This window comes from Stylophora pistillata, chromosome 7 (genome assembly GCF_964205215.1).
Source record: "Stylophora pistillata chromosome 7, jaStyPist1.2, whole genome shotgun sequence".
NCBI classification, from domain to species: Eukaryota; Metazoa; Cnidaria; class Anthozoa; order Scleractinia; family Pocilloporidae; genus Stylophora; species Stylophora pistillata.
In genome coordinates this window covers 9834150-9855116 of record NC_142525.1, presented here as the reverse complement: position 1 = coordinate 9855116, position 20967 = coordinate 9834150, and the positions used below count along the sequence as shown (strand labels likewise).

At 40.0% G+C, this 20967-nt stretch overlaps 1 protein-coding gene across 1 annotated transcript; it reads left to right on the top strand.

Moving 5' to 3' along the window:
- Positions 1-4030: 4030 nt before the first annotated feature.
- LOC111342467 (uncharacterized) lies at positions 4031-20395 on the top strand. Its single transcript, XM_088728056.1, has 9 exons — positions 4031-4141; positions 4740-4799; positions 7544-7641; positions 9457-10116; positions 10289-10447; positions 10548-10706; positions 13197-13319; positions 15899-16033; positions 16358-20395. Exons 4-9 carry the CDS (start codon positions 9480-9482, stop codon positions 19144-19146), a joined length of 4002 nt encoding a protein of 1333 aa, XP_088584182.1. The 5' UTR covers positions 4031-4141; positions 4740-4799; positions 7544-7641; positions 9457-9479; the 3' UTR covers positions 19147-20395.
- Positions 20396-20967: the final 572 nt, after the last annotated feature.

The window sequence follows — 20967 nt, the reverse complement described above, 5'->3', positions numbered from 1 at the left end:
GTAGACAGTTCACCCTTCTCTCCCTGTCAGTGAAAGGAATGTTTGAAATTGTGTATTATTTTACAATTGTTTCAAGAAAGAAACAGAAATAAACATCATTTTAAATCAAATGATATATACTTACAAGAGAATTCAGCTTGCTGATAAGAGATTCTTTGAAAGAAATTTGAGCACCTGGCTCTGGTCAACTGGTTGGTTTTACCGTGCAGCTGCTATTAAGGTTGTCTCTGCATTGCTTAATAAGGTATGACCTTGGCATCCCATTTATCAACATGCTCAATTCATGCACAAAAGGATCACCCACGGCAAACTTATCCATAAGGAACAGTACTGCTTCCACTTTCTCTTTATCACTGTCGGACAAACTGTCATATTGCTTCCATTTGCATTGTGTTGTGACCTGATCGCCCAATGGTGGTGTCCTGTTTAATGAAGAGACTGGTGGCACAGCAACTGGGGTTTGTGGTGTTGTTGGTGGGGCAGCAACAGAGGTTCCAGTTGGGGTGGAGTGGGTAGAGCCAGGGAGTTGTGGTGGAGTAGGTGTCATAAAACCAGAGGCCTGAGGTGGAGTAAATGTGGTAGAACCACGGACTTGTGGTGGTGCTGATGGAGTAGAACCAGGAAGTTGTGTAGGGGTAGGGCCAGGAGTTTGTGATGGGGTGGGAGGAGCACATGATGTACTACTGGAGGGTGACACCTTTAATGGGTATTGATTTCCCTCTTTGTCTTTAAAGCCCAAAGCATCAAGTTCCAAACCATACTGTTTGCTGAACCATAAGGCTTTTCGTGCTCTGCTTGAAACAGCTTCTAACCTACGACGTACCTGTCGTTTAGAAAGTGTTGCCATCTCCTTAGTGAACAACTGTCTCTCACTGACATCATTACTTTGCTGTTTCTCTAATTTTCTTACATATTTTTTCAATTCTTCATTTTCTTTTTCTAGATTAGAATTTTTTTTCTTATCCTGGCTGTTGAGGATTTCCTCTGTTAGTTCCTCAAAAAGCTTTTCCCTTTCGTCTTCAAGATTTTCATACTTTTTTCTCCATTCATCGACTTCACCATAACACTCCTGTAACCTTTCCATTAAAACTGTTTTTTTTGCTTCAAGTCTCTTTAGTTCTTCTTCTATCTCCCCGGAATTCATTACATCACTGGCCAAAATGCTGAGGTTTGTCCAGCCGTTTAAAATTTTATTTCTCTGCTCTTTTGAGCCGGATCTGTTTTTTTCCCTTAAGCTCCCAGCTAGACGAATGGTCGTAACTCGCAAGCGTTCTTTCATTCGTTTGGAATCTCTTTTAATTCTCAGAACAGTTCCAGGTATAATGTCGTTAAGCAAGTCGATGTGGTTTTTCTCGGAGTCCTTTAAACTTGCCCACTGCAACAGTATAGTGTTTCGGATAGCCATCCTGTACACAACTCGATCACCAGCAATTGCTTGTTTTACAACATAGTCCAGATGTTTGTAGTTAAGGTGTTGAGAAGAAACTGTTCCATTTATAAGCACATTCACCTCCTCTTTTGATAAATTTTTGTCAGGCATTTCACTGTATAATAATACAGGTGATGCTGAAATCTTGTTAACCGGAAAATAATTAATATCTTGGGATCCGAAAATCGGGCTCTCCGGATGCTGAAATTTGCATATTCAAAATAATTCGTTGTGTTGCTGTGTGACCTTTAAGTTTCGCGCCGCGTTTTCGCGCCATCAGGAGAGTCCGGCTTCAGATCCCCCAGGTTTTAAATTTCCGGGCAAGAAGATAAAAAGAGACTGGAAGAAAGAAAGCCGGGTTACCGGAAAGAAAGCCAGGTTACACGGGGAGATTGAAGACAACATGGTTGATCAAAGAAATAGCAAAGAAGTGTGCTACTTTTATGGTGGATTTCGCCGCACGGTTCCGTAGGAATATCATCATTCCTCGACCAGAAAATATCACAATTACAGAGAAACAAGACCTAAAAACGCAATGGATATGAAGACCTGAGAAATATGATTTAATGTGTCTTGAAGTGTGGCTTCGACGCTTTTAAAATCGCAGTGAACAAAGTTGTTACACTCCAAAGATTTCCGGCGAAAGGACATCTACGGAGAGCTGGTGATGTTGTTCTTCCACTGCTGCCATACTGTTACTACATAGCATCATCTGTACTGTTAATCTTGAAAAAACGCAACGATTACGACGTGGAAGCCGACAATGTTCTAAGAATATTTTGGGTCTCGGGTCGTACTAAATAACTGTCAGTGAACATTTGAGACTTTGCAATGGAGTAAGGAGGTAACTGGGATTTTAAATCTATTTCCTCAGTTAAGTCTCTAAGTCGTGAGGAGTTGCGTGACTCGCTTTTGCTCATTCTGGCCCATTCAACTGCGCGTGCGTGTCCGATATTTCTAGCCATGAAAAACGAATTGAAGGAGTGTTGTCCAATACTCCTAAATCAACATAGCCTGCAGTACAAGCGAGTTCACGTTAAGACGCGCGCGATCGTTTTTTCAACCGGCCAAGTTAAATTTGGAGTCGACGGTAGGGGGAGGGAGTGGGGGAGGAAAGGAGTGACATTCACTTTCCCACCCTCGCACGTTCCTTATTTTTTCACTGTCGCTCACCCCTTAGGTACAAGTCTCTTTCTTACCCAGCTTCCCCTTTCATTAGGATCAGAGATGACGGCCAAAAAAATACTCAGAAAATACTGAGCACTCGCTTGCCAAAATTACGCGCGCTCTGCATACTAAAATCAACAGGAATCTCTTAAAGCGTGATATTCGAGTCGCAAAATGTATCTCATTAGTTGGACTGAAAATATATCGTGAGAGTTAAAGGGTGCCGTGAACGATTTTATGTCGGATCGTTTAATGTGTACGAGTTGTGAATGTTAAAGCTGGTTTTCGAAACGTGAACTGTATCCCATTTGTGAGACTTGACACGTGACAGCATACGCGTATGCGTCGTTTACAAGCAATGAATAATTACGTGTTCTGACTTTCCTCGTCGATTTTGCTCGCTCTTTAATCAATCTTGCGTACAGTAAAAGCAGAGTTCAGAGTATGTTTCGTTATTTAATAACAATAAAACTGTCCCTCTTTTTTTCTTCTACAAAGTTTCGTTTTCAATGGTCCTCGTATTCAACCAGTATAACGTTACTGCTATGAAATCAAGCTTAAAATCAATCCTGCCTCAACAGTGTGCCCCACCCTTTGAAATAGCCTCATTGTGTAACAGTCTGATCACCGCGTACATACACCTCTATTTCAGCAACGAACATTTTTCTCCAAGATTGTTTTCCTTTTCCACCGTATTTATTTATATTACACGTCAGATCTGGGCGCGTGAATTTTTAGATCAGAAGAAAAGTTTTGGTTAGTTGGAGCGTTACTAATCATAGCTGTAATTTGCCACGTTGTGTATGCAGTCCACAATTATACTGTGGTGAACTGACCGATTCATCCTTTTGGCCGGTGAAATTTGCTCAATTTGCAAATTTCATGTATTCATTTCGCAAAATACACATTTTCATTTCTTTTCTTAAATAAGGACAACAATAGTCTCTTCTATTGCTTTCCCTAAGTGACAGCGAAAATTGTGAAATGGTGTGCCAACAATTTTTCGTTCAAACTGCGGCTCTACGACGGCGCAAGATGGTATACCGGCGAGAGATAGGACGATATTCTGTGATGAATTCTATCTATTTGGCTTTCAAAGTAAAAGTGGAGGGCGACTTGTTTGGGCACTCGTGGGAAGAAGAAAAAGCGGGAGGACAGCAAGCGTGAGTGTACTTCTCCATTTGCGCGCGTTTATTGTTTCATTTCGTTTTGCTTTATTTTGTTTTTTTTTTTTCGTATGTTTGTCTCTAGAAGCTCTCAACACTCTTATTAATGAAGTTTCTTTTCTTTTCCTTTTCAGTCTGATGAACGTAGACTCGCGTCTTCTCGATCAGGACGTAAGCCAATGTCTGGACGGCAAGGCGTGGGAGAAACATGAGATGGAACAAGTATGTACCCCGCGTGATCTGGCCCAGGGTGCTTTGCTGTACCATTCGAGACCCTTTCCTGCCCAACTTCCCACACGTCTTAGCGTCTCAATTAGTGTTAAATGAAAAGCTGACAGCAAGGACCGATTCGGCCTAGAACAGGATGAAGGTGACAAAGGTGAGAGTGTTAAGAGGATGATCGCAGCAAAGATTCCTTGTCCACTGTGGCCACATTCGTACGCCTAATCAAAGTTATTAACATGAGCAAAATATCACGCGATCATACCGAGCACGATAAACTGATAGGCATTTCCGTACATGCACGCTTCACACTACGATTCGTAGTTACATTTGCGCTCCGAGAGCTCGAAATATATGGTAGATTACTTATCACTGAAACCCAACTTAACAGAGGTATTTCCGGGCTAAAACCTCTGTGATCTTGTGTTTTTGTGCAGACACAGCAGACTGTCTTAATCGCTTGGAAACGGATCCTTCAACAGGAAAACGAGTTGTTTTGCGCGTGCAGATCACTCTCTATAAGGACAGTTGAATTGAAATATTTATATTTCTCTGAGAGTATAGATAGACATGAATTGTTAGAGTTAGTCTCTTCTCGTTTTCAACTAAGTTAAATATGTATTCTAAGTGGAAGGGGGTAGATTACTAATACGTTAGAGTTAACGGTTCGATAACTGGACTAGTTCTTTAACTTCTGAATTTGTCTTCAACTTTTGAATTTAAGAATGTGATTTGGAACATGTTCCTCTCTGCAGGTATTTTTGAGCCCCCTTGGTAACGACTTTGTCTTTATTCTGTTCTAAGTTCATTCAAGGGTAAGTCACATCGACACATTTGTTTAAAATGCATCTAAATTTCTGCACGTAATTAACATACTCGCCATCGATAAACATTGGGAAGGGTCGCTTAAGTTCGAATCGTTAGGTTAGTTACTCACAGTGAATCTGTTTTGCAATCAGAGCGGCTGTTTCATCTCCGGTAGTTGTTGTGTGCTTCAGTACAGCGATAGCACAAGGGAAGTATTTGAAAACGCAATGTTTTTTTGTTGAAAGCAGAAATTGCCAGACGGAATGGAATCGCATCTCTTGAACGCAATCGAAACTGAAAGTGAAATGTTAGTATGTTTTCAGAATTTCAGAAGCATTTACTTTTTCGCATATGAAATGTTTTTCGGGAATTCATGGTTTTTTATTCTTTTTGAAATTATAATCTCTGGTGGTGTTTATTTGTGAGTTTAGTTTCGAATTATTTCATTCCTACAATGTCACAAATTCAATCGGCCGAATCATGGTAATTTAATAATAACTGTGCTGTCGCGAAGAACGTAGTTTTAGGAACTATTTTTGTCAGTCACATTATGTTTTTTGTGATTAAGGGCCTCTTGCTGTTAAAAACTAGCTTGTTCCTTATGGAGAGTTGGGAATCATTCTCAGGTTTCAGTCATTCAAATGCGATGCCCCTTTGTTTAGTCCCCATTTTTTATCCCAGTTTCCACGTGATCTAATCTCTACTCAGCATGATCTTGCAGTATTGTTTCGAAAGGACACCAGTTTCCTGATTACTTTTGATCATATCAGTGCTTGTAGTTATGCTGGATTGGTTACAACCATGCTTAACTGCAGATGTTAGTAATGATTTAAGTAGCTCTGGTTTTACTGCTGGTTCTACAAGTAAGTGTGCTTAAGAGTTGTGATGGTAGAAGGATCCGATGAGGCATGTATTGTTCTAATATTAGAGCAATGTGCTATTGCACCTGAACTGCAGAGAATGACAGAAAGATACATACTTGAGCTGTGCTTCTTCAATGTATTTCATCCCAAACAGTCTCTTTCTCTGATGGCCCCTCTCTCACCTGATAAATAGACAGGAAAATGAAATGTTCAGGGGAATATGTCTTGAATTTTCATGGTGCTCCAGGCTGAGGGGAGGAGCTGATTAAGGAAATTTGGGCACGATATTTAGCATTAATTTTTTACAAGGCTTTTGGCCAATAGACCTCTACCCAGTTGTCCAAGTCATTGGCGAGGCTGCTATTGCAAAGATAGCTGTGTATGTGGTGAATTGTGATGGTGCATAGATTCCAACTGGCTGTGTCAGGGATTTTAGATATTGTCCTTAAGGTAATGCATGTTATTTACCTTTTAATCCATTCACAGGTTGTCATGACAAGTTAATGTAATGGTTTGTGGATGATACTGGTGATTACTCTGCGACAAAAATGTTATGATGTAATCTAAGCATGTGACTCACCTCTTGTGTGTAGTGTTTACTTTGTACCTTCGTTACTTCTGGCCATCAAACTAGCTGAGTTGGTACCTCTCTAGTCTCTATTTGCTATCCAAACACTACAAATTTTGGCGATGAGTACGCCTGCGGGAGATGATACAACTGATTATGAAGTCCAAGGAGCGAGTGCAGCTTCATTCATGCGCAGTGCTCCAATGGCAGCTTATTTTGGCCGAATGGAAAATTTTGACCTGAAAGTGGAAGAGTGGTTGACATATGTAGAGCATTTGGAGATGTTCTTTGTGGTGAACAATGTTAGGATGCGTTTGTTATGATTGTTAATTATTTGTTCCATGTTATTCATGCAGCTGTAACTGATCTTGATAGTGTTTCGGTTCTAGGGCAAGGAATTTGTGTCTGATGTTGGTGCTGGTGCTCTTGCTAAAAGAGGGGTTGTACCAGAGGATGTGATTGCGTTGTCAGTTTCTTCATTTGCTTGTTTTGGCTAGTTCATATGAACCAGCCATAATTCCGCATAATTCCAAATGCTTGTAGTTTTATAGTTCATTGCTTGGTGAATTCTTCAACTCCCATATGTGATTAAAATTTAACTTTTTATTGTGAGATACGTTTGTTATCCAGTAAACAAGTAAAAAGAATTTACTCAAACTTATGAGGTAGATGTTGTTATCTTGATCTTACACCAAATTCCTGAAACTAATTTACATCAATGAAAATGTGAAGCGGCTAGAGGGTAGAATTAACAAGCAGACTTTGGGACACAAAGGATTAAATAAAATGCAGAAAGATTAATTTGATTTTGTAGTTTCCACATCTTATACATACCTGTCTAAGAAAATTATGCAGATTTGGTCAGGGAAACTTTTATTTTGTCCTTAAGTTAAGTATTTGACCTCTTTGCAAGTCAAACTCCCGATTGGTAATCTGGTGTATATAACTCAATCACTCTTGGGTAAAATCTTCTATGATCTTGTCTATCTACTAAACCTCATTGTCCAGACATAATCATTGTTTTTGAAACTTGAAATTTTGGAAGAACTTGCAATTGATTAAAAAGCTGTACCTGAAAGTGTGTATTATAAAAGGTATACAGCAAATTCCAAGGTTTTTCAAATTTAAATGTAAGCTCTTCAAAAAAGCTTGATGACATCTCTCATTATTGTCAGTATCCTCAGAACATAGCAACTAATTTTTATTGATGTTTTTTTTTAGCAATTATAGTAGAGATGTCTTTGGAATTCGAAGAATTTGAAGAGAAAATGTTTCAGGCTGTTGAGAAAGAGTGTTAAAGACATGTTTGTTAATTTTTCAGGACACCTTTGAAACACGTGAGGAACATCCTTTAGTGATTGAAGAAGGTCTTCATGCTGGTACGGGAGATAAAAATCTCAAAACTTTGACTGAAAAAAGGTTGGTATATTACTACATGTATCAGTGTTAAATTCATCTTTTTGTGACTGTTATTATTTAACCTGACTGTTAAAATGTTGAAGAGCATTCCACTTAGTTTGAACTGAGTGAACAATGTAAAATTATTCCAATTATTTATGCACTTACAATATGTAAACAACAGAATAACAAAATCATAAATGTTTAGGAATAAGCTCTCAACCTTAAACTGCAGCATGGTAAGGCTGTTTTCATGGTATTTTTATGTCAGCTTTCCAATCCACAGTTGCCTCTGATAACTTTGTTCTGATATCGCAATTGAAGTTGCATCAGTGGTGCTGTCTGCCTTTCTTTTGTTCCGGGTGAAAGGGTTGTGTTCTTTGTAAATCAAAATACTGGTTACCTCTCTCTTTCCATAGAACTTAAAAGTGTATTGGTCACCTGTCAGGAAAACTTGACAAGGGACCTGCCTGTAGTGAACTGCATTCAGATTTCCTTCAAGGTCCCTTTCTAATAATTTCTTCGGCAGCAGTCCATGCTGATTAACGCTCTGTCTCATTCCCTTTCACTTTTACTGCCATATTGTAGATCCCATGCCGAAAGTCATGATTTACACATTTTAAGTCCCAATTTGGCCATCATGTCACCATAGTAGAGGTCCCAAGTTGGCTGTCATGTCACCATAGTAGAGGTTCCATGTTGGTGGTTATGTCATCAAAGTCTAGGTCCCATGCTGGTATCCTTATTATCACAATGTAGTTCCCAAATTGGTAGTCGTGTCACCACAGTTTAGGACCCAAGCTGGTAGTCATGTCATCACAGTGTGAGTCCCATGCTGGAAGTCATGTCACCACAGTGCAACTTCCAGTCTGGGGGTATCGTTATCATACAGCAGGTCCCATGCTGGTAGTCATGTCACCATAGTATAGGTGCCCTACTGATAATCATGTCAACACAGTGTAAGTCCCATGCTGGTGGTCATTTCACCTCAGTGTAGGTCCCAAATTGATTTTCTTGTCACCACAGTGTAGATCCCACACTGGCATCCATGCCACTGCATTCTAGGTCCCATGCTTATAGTTGTGTAATCACACTGTAAGTCCAGTGCTGGTGGTCATACCACCATTTTAGTCCTGTTTGGTGTGCTGTTTGGATTATACTTCTGCAGCCGCACTAGTAGTGATTGCAAAGTTGTTGTGGTTATAGAGTCACCAACAGAAGCTGCACCAGCCCCCCGTGATTTAATTACCAGGAAATAATTTGGATTACTGAGGTTTCAAGGATATTGGTGTTTTGTGGTTAGGTGGTGTTACTGTGCCAGACACAAAAATTGTAATGTACATACCAACCTAGCTACTTACGTACAATGTATCTGCATGCCCATCCTCCCACCTGCCTGCCTACTCTCGCATTCGCACACAAGTCCCCTTTACACACTCAAGTGGAAGGAAACATTTGCTAATGAATTGCTTCTCCTTTAGCAATCCAGATGTGTGTCATTTCTTATATTCATTTGTACAATTTACACTGGGTAGACTGGAATATAACTTTTCATGGTCGGAATGTCCAAATCCCAAAACTACTTTTCCCGTTTGAACTTTGCAGTCTAGATTGTGTGAACTGAAATAGAACTTTGCATTGATATTATGAGAACAAACGTCTGTTATGAGATTCCTTTCCCGATATCCAATAAATAGCTCCTTTGTCAGTTAAAAAGACTTCAAAAGATAAGAGATCCATGATGACTGCAAAAACTTTTCCATTCGTATTTTCCAAGATACATTTTGAAAGGGTGTTTTACTAATTTTTCCAACTATTAATTTGTACGCTCAATAGACTTTCTTCTCGGGGTTATTTTCATGGCAACCGCCTCGGCGTCATTTACTTCTTCAAAAGAGACAACCAACTATGCTAGGCTGTGCCGCCTCCTGGTTGATGTTGGATCTCAGGTGCTCCGGTCCACCTTTGACAAAATACATCCACCAGCAACTCTACACAAAGTTTTGGGAAAAACCTCTGTGCACCACGCCACCTTGCATTCACTGTACAAAGGGAAGAAGAAGGTGTTGAATCCAACTCAATGGAGTAAACTGTATCCTGCTCATTCACCTGTGTCATCGGCGACTTTTGACATCACGCTCCTAACGGTGCTGCTCAGAAATATCTGTGGTTTGAGCCCTCCTGCTACTGGTTGGGATCGTCTTCCCCCAGCTGCAAATACAAGCATTGCAGATGACATCGCCAGAGTGAAGTATTACAGGAACACGGTATACGGCCATGCCTCTCAAGCCTCTGTGGACGACATAAGCTTCAGTTCTTATTGGCAGGAGATACGAGAAGCTTTGGTGAGACTGGGAAAAGCTCATCTTCGGACAGATATAGATAATCTTGAGCACGACTGCATGGATCCGGATATCGAGGAGCACTATCGTGAACTGATGAAACAATGGAAGAAAGACGACGACAGCATCAAGGAAAAGCTTGGAGAAATGGAAGGTAGGAAGACTTGGTTTCAATTCCTAGCATTAGCAGCAGGGCCCAATAAGGGCTGCCTGTGACGGAACCATTAGGTAATCGTTGATAAACCTGTCGTTGTTTTGTACCTTAAAAACACGCATCTGTGGTGTGTAGTGGTCAATTTACTTAATTATTCCTTTTTTATTTTCAGCGAGCATTAGAGACTCTATGGAGAAGATCATAGTGCCTCTGAAAACCACTATAGAAAAAGACCTCAGAGACACAGCTGGGAAGATAGAGAGTGACATGAAAGAGATGCAGGAAAAGCTTGGTTGCTTATCGGCCTCAGTTGAGAAAAGTGCGAAAGAAGGTTAGTGGTTGGAAACAGCTATCGTTTTTTGTTCGTTGGAAACACGCAACTGCGGTGTGTACTGGTCGATTTACTCATAAACTCTTCTTTTTATTTTCAGCGAGCATTAGAGACTCTGTGGAGAAGATCATAGTGCCTCTGAAAACCACTATAGAAAAAGACCTGAGAGACTCAGCTGGGAAGATAGAAAGTGAAATGAAAGAGATGAAAGAAAAGCTTGGTTCCCTAACGGCCTCAGTTGAGAAAAGTGGGGAAAAAGGTTAGTGGTTGGAAACAGTTACACAGAGAAAAATGGCCATAACTGTCACTTCGTCACTGGCTCATTAGGCTTAACTTGCAGTTGTTGTTTGGGTCTTGAGCTCACTGCAACAGTGTTTCTTGAATTTAGGTATTTACTACCGCAAACGAGTATTACGTTAAACCTTGCTATTTTGATCATTCACTGATAAGCGTTGAGAGTGGTCGTCACTCGTTACAGAGTAATGGTTTAGAAAGAAGGAGTAATAATATTGTTACACCTCCACGATGGGATGACTATTAATCTGAGGTTTCTTACTCTGATCTCTTAACTGACTTTTTACGTTCCTTGAGAGGACACATGTCTGAAATTCAAGACGAAGAGGGCCATTGTCTGTTTAAAAGATGTCTTTCCTAAGCGTTCGACTATCTTCTCTGCCTAGACTGTGCCCACATAACGACCAGAAAAGGTCTTTTAAGATAACTTGGAATTCCTCCAAAGCCCCGGCAGTGCAAAAATGTATGTTCTGGGAGAATTACTGAACAACTCGTGAATCAATTTCATCAATTTCAACGTTCCTCAGCTGAGAACAGATTTTACCTTACTCACGTGAATGGCTAAAGACAAAACACTCCTACATCATTGAAACCTGGAGCATTAATTTACTTTCGTGTAGCAGTGCAGAGAAGCAAAACAAGTAGAAAGAGACCAGAATGATGCCATGTGGCTTTAGCCATTCCTTTAACTTTTATTTTCATTCCTATCCTATCTAAGTTAGGTTATGCCAGCACAGTTTTCTATCCCTTGCCGTTGTGTCAGGAAAGCGCTTACAAAGAGTCCAGATTGTATGCGCGGGTTATGTTCTAGGTCGCTATGCGAAAGAAGCAGACTGCCTACAACTGGGCTGGCTACCGGTGATAGAGCGTAGAAGTTATCAGTTACTGCAGTGCGTATTGAAAGCACTATATTTTGACTATTGGCCACAGTACTTAAAACTCGAACAACACGTACCAGCAAGAAATCTACGGTGGTCCTGTGAAGTCAGATTAAAGGTGCCCATCCAAACTGGTACTTTTCAAGACAGCTCAGCAGCCATTTTCAATGCATTACCAAGTTATCTGCGGAACTGTACGGACTTTCGATCCTTTAAGAGTAATTTGACATCATATCTTTTTAATAACGCTGGAAAGAGATTAGAAACATGAATCTCAGGCCTTTTACCCTGTTTATATTTTAATTCGTAATTAGAATGTGATTTATTGTAAACTATATGATATAGCCTAATTAGAATAGTATAGTAATTTTAGCATAGAAGAGCCAATTCATTTTTGAAATGCTAATAAACCTTTATTATTATTATTATTATTATTATTATTATTATTATTATTATTATTATTATTATTATTATGGCAGTATATACACATCCGGGTGCCGATCCTACTCACTCAGGCTAAGCGTTGGCCGTGGCTAGCCTAAGTCTTATTTACATACTAAAATTACATGCATTTGTTAATCTATTATAAAAGGAAAAAGTCAGATAAAATCAATAATCTAAATAAATAATGCATCATAAAAACCTCTATGAGTCCTAAAGTAGCTCGCTGGCGGGCATGTGCGAGATTTCTAAGCTAACTAAGAACCTTAAAGGTTCTGGCGATGTTCAGACTGGCGCTAAGGACAGCTTTCTGCAACTGACGAAGGACTTCTCTCCCTCTCTTTGCACCTAACAATTCTCTAACATTCCTTCCAACATTCTTAGAGTATCCCCCTAAGACATCTACAATTAAGTTGACCTGACGTATCTCGAATCCAGGGTATTGCTGTTTAAGCTCCCAGCGTAGATCGGCGTACTTTTCTGTCTTTTCCTGGCCTTTCTGGTGACGGTTTTCTGTCCAAGGGCAGCTCATTTCTAGTAAAGGGATGATGTGGCTTCCTTTGTCTACAAACCTTGCATGTACTCTGTTAGCCCTTGCTTCTGTATTATACGCGTATACAGGGACATCCAAGTAAGCTGTAACTTGGTTGTTCTCGTACACTGGTTTTGGTTGTATTTGGGAGTACCAAGGAGGGGTCGTTTCTATAAGAAGATAGTCCTTAAGCAACTCAAAGAAAATTATCTTTAGTGCTGCATTGGGCCTCATAAGGTACTTTGTCTGGGCAAGTGCATTACAACTCGCAAGTACATGCGCCACAGACTCTTGAGCTTTTGCACACAATCTGCACGTGGTATCTAGGTCCTCCCGAGTCTTAGTCTTCCTGGAGTGGTACAGCTTGGTTGGTAATAGCTGCTTATACAACTCGTTGATCCCTGCTATTGAGTGCCATCTTCCACTCCGACAACCACGAGAAGCACTCTTTATCCAGTTCTTCATCTTCCCATCTTGCCATCGTATTATTATTATTATTATTATTATTATTATTATTATTATTATTATTATTAACTTAACCTGTCTTTAAACGACAGGGTTTACCAGCCTGAGGATAATAAATTTCAATGATTTTGATTTTTAGAAAGCGGAAACTTTGCACTGTCCCATATGAAAAGTGAAATAGAAAAGATGGAGAGTGAGATGAAAGATGTGAAAGAAAATCTGTCTGTCCTGATTGACTCTGTCAAAGAAACCATGGATAAGGGTAAGCTGAGTTCTCCAATATACCGGGGAATTTTCGTGTCCACTTAGAGCTTAGGGGGAAATGAAAGTGGCAGACATATGACTATGATATCATTGGAGTAATTTTGTGGCTGCTTTCATGACGATTCTGCAGTCTACTGTCCATTTGATATTTTGTTAAGTCCAATACCCACAAGCCAGCACTGGCCGCTAAGCCTAACATGTACTTTCATTAAGGTATTGACACTTGTTGACCGCATTGTGACTTTCTGCCTCGATCTGTTAGTTTCATGACATTTTTCCATTTCTTGAATTAGCCTATTGGCATATTAATTACTGAGATACAATGAATATATGAAGTTCATATATTTTGAATTGCGGTATTAGATACGTATGATGCACGATCCTCGTAGTAGATAGCGCTATTTAAGCAATAGCGAAAATCAGACCTGAAAAAAATCAGGTCTGTACGGGACTCGAACCACTGACCTCTGCGATACTAGTGCAGCGCTCTACCAATTGAGCTAACATACCAACTGGGAGCAGGCTGTGCGAGGATCGTGCATCATATTTATCTAATACCGCTGTTCAAAATATATGAACTTCATATATTCATTGTATCTCATTTCTCACTTTCACGGGTTTATTACGAATCAACTTAACGGCCTGCTCCCAGTTGGCTTGTTAGCTCAATTGGTAGAGCGCTGCACTACTATCGCAGAGGTCAGTGGTTCGAGTGCCGTACAGGCCTGATTTTTTTCAGGTCTGATTTTCGCTATTGCATAAATAGCGCTATCTACTGCGAGGATCGTGCATCATACGTATATTAATTACTGGAATAGCGCTCGAGTCTAAAAATGCACGTCGTCCTTTTTCTTTTTTGGCTGCTAAATCTGCATTGTCTTCAAGGCGTTCTACTGTTGGAGATGTAGAAAACTTGGGATGGGAATGGCCGGGCTCCCCTATTAGGTTTGCGTCTGTACCCGACATCATGGTCTTGTCCCCTGCTCAAATATCTCAGAGGTGATAAAAAGGCTGAGAGTTTTGCTTGAGTACACGGAGTTTTTAACTTAATTCAAAATGGCGTCTGCCGTTGACTAGAATGATCTACTTTTTACCCCATCCTTGACTAAAATATTCCCGTGTAGACCCTACAAACGAAACACTTGGAAAGAAACGGACTTAAAGTCTTGAATCGAGGATGACAACAGACCAACGATTCAAATGGAAATATTCTGTTGGATTGTACGCTAAAATCGTCAAGGTGGTTTTTCGTTCTTTTTGCACCTTTCTTGATAAAGAATAGGAAATAAAGTATTTTAAATTCCTACTTTTTACCCCACCCTTGATTAAAGTATACCCATGTAGACAGTACAAACGAATTACTTAGAAAGAAAAGGACTTGAGGTCTTGAAATCGAGGATGAAAGCAAACCAACAATCCAATCATCAGGATGGTTTTTCCTTCTTTTTGCTCCATTTCTGATCAAGAGTGGGAAATATTTTAGAAAGAGTTTGTCACATGGCGCGAGGGATTTTAATTCTTGTCTTCATGTTGATTTTCACGCATGTAATTGGTTGCCATTTGGCAATATGTTGCACACATTTGGCAACTACACATATCTGACAATATGTTACACACATTTGGCAATATTTTACACCTATTTGGCAGCCTACTTACCCATATTTTAGGTTTTACAGATTTAATTTAATTTGACCCCACCTTGTGACCTATTTCGCTCCTGAGGCGTGAGTCCGTGTTTTTCATTTCCCTTACAGCTTCGGAACCTACTCAAGCGCGTCCCAGCAAACTTGCCCAAAAAAAACCTCCAGTTACGCCTCGCATGTAAAATCACCAATTTATAACATAATAAATTCCCAAGAAAACTCCAGTTAATGTTTCAATAGCGTCTAGCTTGAGAACAACTCCTTAATTGACTTGGTTGTTCTCGCAATCTGTTCAGGAGTTCATAATCTGATTTATCGTAGGCTTGGAAACTCGCGCCTTATTCATCAAAAAAAGTCTCTTTTACACTTGCTCTCAGTGTCATTGGGAGCCTCTTTGTAGACAGTGCCAGCTGAAAGAGACCTCATTGCCTGCCTAAAATCCCAATTTTAGATTTCAAAATACATTTGCTACATAAAGGAGGGGATACTTTCTGGCTTATTAATTTGTTATTTAAACATATGATCGATGTGCGGAATAGAATTTGGGTTAGTTATATTCGAGTAACGCACGAACTCTTGACCTCATTGTGAAAAATGCCAAAAACTCCAGAATCGTTGACTTAAATGAAGATGCATCAAACAAGCAAGCGATCACTTAGTCTTATCAAGTCAAATAACTACTTTAGTCAAAGTCGTCTTAACAAAGTTTATCGTTCTGTGAGAGGGAATTTGAGAAAACAAAATTTCTATAGTGTTAAGAATCCTTCTGCGGAATTGAAGGCAGTAAAGGTAAATCAAACATCTTCATTTCGGATGGCAAATCGTATTGCGAAATTTGTATTCCAAATATTAGCTTTTTTCTTCTGGGCACCATTTTGATACTGATTGTAAAGAAAAATATTTAGGATGAGCCGTTATACATTTCAATCTGTAGAGGAGATGAAACAGTCATTGAAGCAAATCAGAGATGAAATGGACACCAAACTTACAAGAGTGGAGACTGAAATGAAAGAGTTGAAGGAAAAGCTGGGTAAGCGGACAGTCTCAGCTGAGGAATGCAAAACTGGAGGTAAGTTTTCGAAATGCGTACCTATAAAAACAACAATTCAAATGTAGTGATTGGATAAAGGTTGCGGTCCACCTCAGGCCGAAAAATGTGGACCCGATTTGCAAATTTCATGGAGTTAGCACGACCCTATGGGAATCTGGGAAGAGCCTGCGTCAGTTAAAAAAGGTGGACTGATTGTTAAATTTGGGAGGGACTGCTAGGGGGATGACAGCTTAATTTGGAATAAGAGGATCGTTGGCTTTTACAATCGTTGCTGCATATTCTAATTACATTCTGCAGACTAGATCCTCGAAGTCAACACAGTATCACTTTGTTTTGATTTAGGTTGTTTTGATCCAATTGAGCTAGTAGATGGAATTCGCCAATTGTACAAAACTCGCGAGGGATGGCTTTCACCGTTTCCATGGTGTGAAGAGTTTCAGTTTTATATGGGTGATATTTTTACAAGGCTCAAAGTTGTTAGAAGAAAGAAAACGAGGGGAGACGTCACTGACAAAATCGTTACCATGTCGTCTCTCTTGAATCCGCATGAAGAGTGTTCAGAACCAAGAACCGTTCTTATCGAAGGAGAACCTGGTATTGGTAAAACTACTTACTGTAAAAAGTGCGTTTACGACTGGGCTACAAAAACACAGAACCCTCAGGATTGCGTCTCAAGCATGAAAGCAGTGCTGCTCCTTAAATGTCGTGATATCAAGTCCGCTATTTGGGAAGCCATTGATGATCAACTTCTACCTCGAGATCTGAAGGAAGGAGTAAAAGAGCAATTCTTCCAGTTTATTCGCGACAACCAGTCCAGCATCTTGTTGATATTGGATGGACTGGATGAGTTACCCTTCAGTAAAGAGCCGTGGATTTCAGAACTAATTGCAGGAAGACTGCTTCCGAAATGTTACATACTTGCAACTGCACGACACGAAGCCGGAGTAAAGGTAAGAAAGTGCTGTGACACCTTGCTTGAGGTGGAAGGATTTACTGATAAACACGCCAGAGAATTTATCGCCAAGTACTTCAAGGAAAAGTCGAAAATCGCTGAAGAGCTCTCGGTACGAATATCCCGCGATGAAAACCTGCGAGAAGTGTGTGCAAATCCACTGAACACAGCACTGTTTTGCCTTGTATGTGAGGAATTTGGAGGCACTCTTCCGGAAAATAGAACCAAGCTCTATTTAAATATGATTGAGTGTGTCTTGAGAAGATACAGGAAAAAAACAGAACTACCTGATACGAAAGAAGATCTTACAAACCTTTACAAATCGCAGTTGAAAACCCTGGGATTGATAGCGCTAAATGGTTTGATTGATGACAAGTTGGATTTTGATGAGAATGAATTAGAAGAGCATCCTAGTGACTTGGCTGCATTCGGATTTCTGTCAGTTCAACCCGGAGGTAGTAAACTGAGGCCGAGTCGACATTATGCATTTCTACACAAAAGCTTTCAAGAATGCTTTGCAGCATTCTATGTCTGTTGTGAGATTCAAGATAAACAAATAACACCTGAAGAATTAGTTTCCGATACAAGATATTTCATAGAGCTGAAACAGGTGCTATTGTTTTCATGCGGCATTTTAGCAGAATGGTCCGATCAACAAGCTGCAGCTCTTGTCACCAGTATGGCGGATCGGGTTGGCATTCTCCACCACCACATCAGTTGGCATGTTAGAGTTTCATTAGAGGCCATTAATGAATGTAAAAGAAAGAAGGATGATTTTCACCTGCAGTTAGCAAGATGTTTTGGTTATAATATGACTAAAATAAGTTACAATACCACGTGGTGGCACCTTAGTGAAGAACTGACAATAATTCTATCCGAGGCAATCAAAGTCAACAAGACTCTGACCAGTATGGATTTGTCTATCTATCAGATGAGTGATTCCGGTGCAACAGCTATTGCTGAGGCAATCAAAGTGAACGAGACCCTGACCAATTTGGTATTGTCTTGTGGTCGGATTAGCAATGCCGGTGCCACATCTATTTCTGAGGCAATGAAAGTCAACAAGACTCTGACCAATTTGAATTTGCGTGACAATAAGATCAGTGGTGCTGGTGCTACTTCTATTTTTGAGGCAATTAAGGTCAACAAGACTCTGACACATTTAGATTTGACTCGCAATTGCATTAGTCATGCTGGTGTTACATCTATTGCTGAGGCAATCAAAGTCAACAAGACTATGATCAATTTGGATTTGTCTGGTAATGAGATCAGTGATGGCGGTGCTACGTCTATTGCTGAGGCAATCAAAGTCAACAAGAATCTGACCTTATTGAGTTTGTCTTGGAATCAGATTGGTGATGCTGGTGCTACATCTATTGCTGAGGCAATCAAAGTCAACAAGAATCTGACCTTATTGAGTTTGACTTGGAATCAGATTGGTGATGCTGGTGCTACATCTATTGCTGAGGGAATCAAATTCAACAAAACTCTGACCAGTTTGAATTTGTCTCAGAATCTGATTAGTGATGCCAGTGCTACATCTATTGCTGAGGGAATCAAATTCAACAAAACTCTGACCAGTTTGAATTTGTCTCAGAATCAGATTAGTGATGCCAGTGCTACATCTATTGCTGAGGGAATCAAATTCAACAAAACTCTGACCAGTTTGAATTTGTCTCAGAATCAGATTAGTGATGCCAGTGCTACATCTATCGCTGAGGCAATCAAAGTCAACAAGACCCTGACCAATTTGGTATTGTCTTGGGGTCGGATTAGCAATGCCGGTGCCACATCTATTTCTGAGGCAATGAAAGTCAACAAGACTCTGACCAATTTGGATTTGTCTGGTAATGAGATCAGTGATGGCGGTGCTACGTCTATTGCTGAGGCAATCAAAGTCAACAAGAATCTGACCATATTGCGTTTGATGAGGAATCAGATTGGTGATGCCGGTGCTACATCTATTGCTGAGGCAATCAAAGTCAACAAGAATCTGACCACATTGAATTTGTATGATAATCAGATTGGTGATGCCGGTGCTACATCTATTGTTGAGGCAGTCAAAGGCAACAAGATTCTGATCAGTTTGGATTTGGGTTACAATCTCATTAGTGATGCCGTTGCTACATCTATTGCTGAGGCAATCAAAGTCAACAAGAATCTGACCAGATTGATTTAGTCTTAGAGACAGCTTAGTATGCAGGTGCTCCATTGCTGAGGCAATCAAAGTTAACAAGGCTCCGACAAAAATTAAACGTGGCTAAGAATCGGCTTAGTGATGCTGGTCCTACATCTAATGCTGAGGCAATCAAAGGCAACAAGACTCTGAACTGTGACTGCTATTGATCGCTCTGTTTGAACATTGTTTTATTATTGTTATTAAATTTAAATTTATACCGCGCAGTTTCTATAAAAATATTCAACTGCGCCTTACAATAAATATTAAATCAAAAATAAAATAGAAGTTCAAAATTACAATTGTAAAATTCCATAAATAAATAAATAAATAAAATAATTCATCAATAATGCAATTTAATCATAACAACTATAGTAACTAATTAAACGCCCTATTAGATAAAAAATTTTTAAGTCTAATTTTAAAAATATCTAAACTGGAAATAGATCTTATTGTGGTACGAAGCAGATTCCAAAGTCTAGGGGCGGCACAACTAAACAATCTATCTGCCAGGGTCTTCTTGGATATTATTTTCGGGAAAGTTAATAAAGCTGCGGAGTCATCGTTGCGCCTTAAATTGTACCTAGACGGCGGCAAGACATATTAAATGGCGCAAGTAATCGGGCGCCATGCCATGAAATACCTTAAATGTAGGAAGAATTCTTTTATATTCGATACGATAACAAACAGGCAGCCAATGTAATTCGCGAAGTAGAGACGTGATGTGGCACGACTTCGGAGCACAATAAACCAAACGAGCACTAGCATTCATAACACGCTGCAGTTTAGACAACTGATATTTCGGTAACCCATACAGAAGGCTGTTACAATAATCAAGTCTACTTGTTATAAACGCATGAACTAGTGTTTCGGTGCTACTTCTGGATAAGTACTTCCTAATATGTCTGATATTATAAAGATAATAAAAATGCACTGCTGCATGTTTTGGTAATATGTACATCCATATCCAAATGCGGGTCAAACCATGTGCCCAGATTACAGACTGACGAAGAAGGACTAATATTATAATCTCCGACTCTAACGCCATCGATAGACACCTTTGTGAGCTGCTTCCGTGTCCCAACAAGCATAAACTCAGTCTTGTCATCATTTAGCATTAATTTCCTCACACACATCCACTTTCTGATGTCACGAATACAATTTTCAATGGCAGTGACCGCATCCAACTCACCAGTGCCAACACTAGGCCTAAAGGACAGATACAACCGAGTGTCATCCGCGTAAGCATGCGCAGTTGGTAAATGGGACTCCAGGAGAGAAAACAAATCACTTGAATAGATAGTAAACAAAAGCGGACCAAGGCAAGAACCTTGAGGTACACCCCACTTCAAATCAAATGACTGTGAAAGCGTCTCTTTTATGCAAATTCTTTGAGATCTCCCTTCCAAATAAGACTTGAACCACGAAAGAGCAGAGCTAGGGTATCCAAGTCGTCCGGTGGGTCAAGACAGAGCTGAGAAGAGCAAATGGCCTCGGAAAATTGGTCACGGTCAATTGATTTAATTTTTCTGAACCGTAATCGTTTGACAGCCACTAGAGGTCTTACAGGTTTCAGTTGACAGAAGACTGGGAAATGGTCAGAAAACAACTCACCAGTGTAGGGGCGCCCAGCAATGATGTTATCAGATATACGAGTGATGATCAAATCCAGTGTGTGACCAAGTTCATGGGTAGGGTGTACAACATGTTGTTTAAGACCCATCGACACCAGAAGGTCAGACATGTTTCTACAGTCAGTGTCATCAGGTAGGTCCATATGAATGTTAAAATCGCCCAGTATCAACAAGGGCTCACTTGCCATGA

Coding starts and splice junctions, on each gene's coding strand:
- LOC111342467 (XM_088728056.1), top strand. CDS start 9,480: ATGGCAACCGCCTCGGCGTCATTTACTTCTTCAAAAGAGACAACCAAC. Junction 10,117..10,288: donor AAAGCTTGGAGAAATGGAAG/GTAGGAAGACTT, acceptor TTTTATTTTCAG/CGAGCATTAGAGACTCTATG. Junction 10,448..10,547: donor TGAGAAAAGTGCGAAAGAAG/GTTAGTGGTTGG, acceptor TTTTATTTTCAG/CGAGCATTAGAGACTCTGTG.